This window comes from Cydia fagiglandana, chromosome 24 (genome assembly GCF_963556715.1).
Source record: "Cydia fagiglandana chromosome 24, ilCydFagi1.1, whole genome shotgun sequence".
NCBI classification, from domain to species: domain Eukaryota; kingdom Metazoa; phylum Arthropoda; class Insecta; order Lepidoptera; family Tortricidae; genus Cydia; species Cydia fagiglandana.
The window spans coordinates 7,608,089-7,613,140 of record NC_085955.1 but is presented as its reverse complement, the minus strand read 5'-3'; the positions used below and the strand labels follow the sequence as shown (position 1 = coordinate 7,613,140).

The following is a 5,052-nucleotide window of genomic DNA, read 5'->3' as shown; positions in this document are numbered from 1 at the left end:
TTTCTTGAATAACTGCTAAACTATTTATCCTAAAATTATAAAAAAATCTGAGATTCTTACAATGAGCTCTTTGATTTGATATGTAACACGATATAGTTTGAAAAAACTTTATTTTTAAATTTTCTCTATTACCCCCCAAAATATGGAGGCCATATTTAAAATTCATTTTCATCACACTCGCTCAGTAAATGTGGAATTGCACGTAGGCGTAGCGGGAGTTATAGAAAATTCGTTTTCCCTAGGGAGTTATGAAGTTTCTAGTGCCATAATTAACAGTTTTTTGTCTTTAAACTTATTTTTTGTATCGCAAGTGTGAGGAAAAACATTGTGTGTATCTCGGGGCGTAATAATATTGCAAACTCGAGCCTATAAATCGCTCCGGCAAGCCGTCGCGATTTAACTTACTCTCGTTTGCAATATTCCACTTACGCCCCATGTTGCACAATGTACTATTATTTACGTTACACGTCCATCTTTGGGTCACAAACTTACATATGTGTGCCAAATTTCAACTTAATTGGTCCGGCAGTTTCGGAGACCTCTCTCTTCCCCTGGCTCAAGGGCTACGGCCGGGGACTTTTGATATGTTCACCTCCTAGATAGTTCAAATAAAAATAGGTACAAAGTCAAAAATTGTGTTACAAGCATTTCCCTCTATAGGTACTTTTTTGAGAATTTGTTGCCTGGTCTAATTTTGAGTTATTTTTTGTTATAATCAGCGAATTTTTTGTCACAATTTGCCGCCCTAGGCCCGGGCCTACTGTGCCTTATGGGAAATCCGCCACTGCTGGCCACACGCACGAAATTACATGTGCAGCGCTATGCATTTGTAGAACGACGTCCCGTTCCCACCTGTCTGTACGGAAATCGGATGAAAATTCCGAACGTCTGCTTACCATGCTTAAAGGCCCCTGTACACAATGGGCTAGTCTGGGGGATGCATTTATGCGTTAGAGGGAGCAAGTGATGTTGCTATCTCATTCTACCGCATGGCTGCGTCCCTTGGACTGGCCGGCACTGGCACATTGTGGCCTTAAGATGTATCCGGACTAGTCAATTTTTCCCAATCTGATTAAATTGCCCGACCGAATGAAGACGTGCGGACGCAAACGCCAATTTGGCTCGCTAAATTCAACCGCCTATAATTACCGATAAAATGAGGTGCGGACGCAAGGATACTAATTTGTGACGCCAGTATTTGCGTTCTGAGGCATTTGTTCAATTTAGAGGGGTCTAATATCACCATAAATCTAAAATTGGAGATTGACGCCAATTTAATTTCTGATCAAATCGGTCGATTTGATCATTCCGTTTGGAATCCGCTTTACAGATCCCAGATAAAGTAAAGGATTCGTTTGTATCAAATTTCTGAACGCAGCGGTTACGCTCCCGCGCACAGCTGTCAATGTCAACTCATAGCGATCATAGTATCAGGGCTGCCAGATCGTATAATAGGCTACGAAATTCGTATAATGAAATTATTTTCGTATACATGTCGTATAGTTGGTCAATCGGTATAATTGGATACGAAAAAAACACAGATGTCAAATTACTGTCAATGCTTCAAAAAACAGTGTGCCAATCAGTGCCAATACTGTTATACGATTTAATGGAACGGCAACTACTTAAATACACGTCAACGTGGGCTATAACCGCGAAAATCCAAGTTCGCAAATTGCGGGCATCTTTCTCTGTCACTCTTATTACGCTGTCATTGGAGTAAAAGAGAAAGATCCCCGCAATTTGGGGGCTTACCGCGAAAACCGAAATTCACCAGTTATTAAAAAATCGATTTAAATAATAGTTTTTGTTTGTACTCGTATAATGCAATCGAATTTCGTATAATTGCGGGCACAGGATCGTATAATCAAAATTTATGTACTGGCAGCCCTGCATAGTATCTTCTGAGTAGGAAGGCCACGACAAATATCTTCTCTTCTTAGAATTTGTGATAAAATCGGTGAATAGAAGAGCGTTTTAAAGTACTAATGTAATGGAATCTATAAACCAGTGCCACTGCTGCCTGCAGCGGCCTTCGGCGAAAGATTTGAGGACACCGTACACTCGTCTCGGCATAACGGAAATATACTCGGTCATGATCGAAGAATGCTTTGTAATCAAAGTAAGTAACGACGCATAATATTTTCATTGGCTGAAATCTGCTGTAACCACAGAGTAAAGACCCTTGCCGCTATGTGTACTATTATTATTTTTTACTCAGGATCAACTAAACGTAAAGCTGTAAAACTAACCTCAAAAACTTCTATCAATATGGTATTATTACAAGTTCTACTTAATAATATACTCCCAAATAAGAATATATTCTGTAGAAAACTTAATTAAGCCTATAAAATTACCTAAACATACTAAACTAGTAGCAGCTTTAGGTTTGTTCATATTGTTAGTTAACTTGTACTTGTTGTTGTGTTTTATAGAAATCTACGGATAGCTGCTTCATTGAAGGATCTTCATCTCTTCTTGAAAAAAACTGTGCTAGTTCCATCTCTTACTTATTAATAAAATAGGACACTACAATGTTTTGGGTGTAAAATAGTTTATATGTAAGATTTTCACTAAACAACATGCAAATCAGCTTGACTCAGTTCAGCCATCAAGTTCATGACTCACTATTTAATTTGCCAAATATTTGGCCTAATCTAGACACGCGGCAGCGTGTCAAGCCAAGTTCAAGCAAAGGAACTGGCTAGCCAGCGCCAAGTGTAATATTACACGAACCACTTGGTGCCACTTTTGACCCTTCTATAACTCAAAACATGTTTAACGTAAACACATAAAACTACGTGTGTTTAATTATATCCATAAGGACATCTAGGAGCCCAAATTTCATGAAGCTAGCTCAAACGGTTATAAAGATATGAAGGTCAAAAAGTCGTAAATTTTAAGACTGACTGACATACCTATAGTACCTAAACCTAACCTACTTCCAGATGACCTAGAAGGATGAAATTTGGAATCCAGCTCAGTTATTGTGTGAAAGCGTAGGAAAAAATCTAAAAATTAAAAAAAGTTATAAAATAGGGGGGGTCCCCATACAAAAAAACCATTTTTTATTGTGACTGACATAATAATATAATATAGCCTTTATTTCTGACATAGTAAACTTAATCTATATACATGTTTTTAAATTGTGTTTTTTAACTGGATGTTTCCTTGTCAGTTTGCCTTCTGGCAAAGGCCTCCCCTATAATTGCCAGTCTTCTGTCCCTGGCTTGATTCAGGTTAGATTCTTGTTTTGCATTCTAGAGTTGCTTTATATAAATATTTATTGTTTTAACTGGTTTTTATTAAGTTAGTTTTGTTTTACATTTCGTTTTTATATTTCGGTATTTTTCGGTATTTTTGCATTTCGGATTACTTTTTCTAGGGGGTGTTGGTCGTACTCCCCACGGGGACCAGCCGGATTGGGGAATGTTGAGTTATTCTAAGTTCTTGTTGTTGTTGTAGTTGTTTTGTTTCTTCCTCCCGGTGCCTGCTAGTTATTATTTCTAATGCACTACTGCATAAGCATCTGTTTTATTCTTTTTGTTAGGTTGTTTCTTCTCAGGTCCATTGCTTGTACGTTCTGAACTCTCCTGAATATTGTTTGGAGATTGTGTGGGAGATCGCTTCCTCTTCTCGTTGGGGGTTTCCTTTTCACCTGTGTTGTCCTCTACGATAAGTTTATCATATCGAATATATGCTTTCTTTCCCTTCTCTCTTTCTTGTATCAATTGTTCTTTTAGTTCTTTCCTTTTTATAAGAATCTCTTTAGGATAGTCTTCAGTAGCATAGATGTTATTATGGAATTGCTTGTTGTTTTTAAGAACCTCCATTTTTCTCCAAGTTAGTGTTACTGTCACTAGAATCGGTCTAGGTTCGTCTCTTTTCTTCCCTAGCCTTGTTACTTTACAGATTTCCCATATATCCCACTCTTCCGTGTTTGCGTTTTCACTGAGTTTATTCAATGTTTCGACAACCAGTTTTAATAGATCGTTGGTGGACGTCTCGCTTTCACAGACTTTATGAAGTATAAAGTTATTCTTCTTAACCTCCTTCTCCAATATATGAACTTTTGTCTTTAATCTTCCTACTTCTACTTTGAGTTCCTTATTATCCTGTATTATTGGCTTCAATTTCTCCTCTATAGTGGTAGATAAATTATCTGTTATTGTTTTCGTTAATGTTTCCGTTTGGATTTTCATCTCTGCCTTCAGTTTTTCAAAGAGGTTTTCCATTTGCGCATCCATTATAGTTGTTAGTTATTGAAATTAGCAATTTTTCTACCAAATAGTAGTTTGTTATTCGCTCTGGCAATAATTACGTGCGAGTGTGGCAACACTATCGTGTTAATGTCAACTGTCACTGACGGAACTGTATGGAACTGTCGGAAGTGCGTAATCTTCGCTCGTGTTTATAGCGCAATGTATACGTATCTATATATGGTTTTCGTCACGTTTTAGCACTTTTTTATCACTTTTTCGACAGGACAGGCTGTATTTCAGTACACTTCACGCGGTACTCGATGTAAATCACTGTTTTTTGTATCCTGCGACGTAATTTGACGAGAAATAACCACTTTCCGTTTAATTTAATCGCGGACCGAATTCCTAACGATGCTTCTTTGACAGCTGCAACCGGAAGTGACTGACATATAAGTACCTAAACCTAACCTACTTCCAGATGACCTAGAAGGATGAAATTTGGAATCCAGCTCAGTTATTGTGTGAAAGCGTAGGAAAAAATCTAAAAATTAAAAAAAGTTATAATATAGGGGGGGTCCCCATACAAAAAAACCATTTTTTATTGTGACTGACATATAAGTACCTAAACCTAACCTACTTCCAGATGACCTAGAAGGATGAAATTTGGAATCCAGCTCGCTTATTGTGTGTAAGCGTAGGAAAAAATCTAAAAACAAAAAAAAGTTAATAAATAGGGGGGGTTCCCATACAAATTTCTTTTTTATTGTGACTGACATATAGTACCTAAACCTAACCTACTTCCAGATGACCTAGAAGGATGAAATTTGGAATCCAGCTCGGTAATTGTGTG

The 5,052-nt window shown here is 37.5% G+C and overlaps 1 protein-coding gene across 1 annotated transcript; it reads right to left on the bottom strand.

The window, feature by feature from the left end:
- Positions 1-3,506: 3,506 nt before the first annotated feature.
- On the bottom strand, positions 3,507-4,247 carry LOC134676671 (uncharacterized). Its single transcript, XM_063535070.1, has one exon. It carries the CDS (start codon positions 4,245-4,247, stop codon positions 3,507-3,509), a length of 741 nt encoding a protein of 246 aa, XP_063391140.1.
- Between the last annotated feature and the right edge of the window lie 805 nt (positions 4,248-5,052).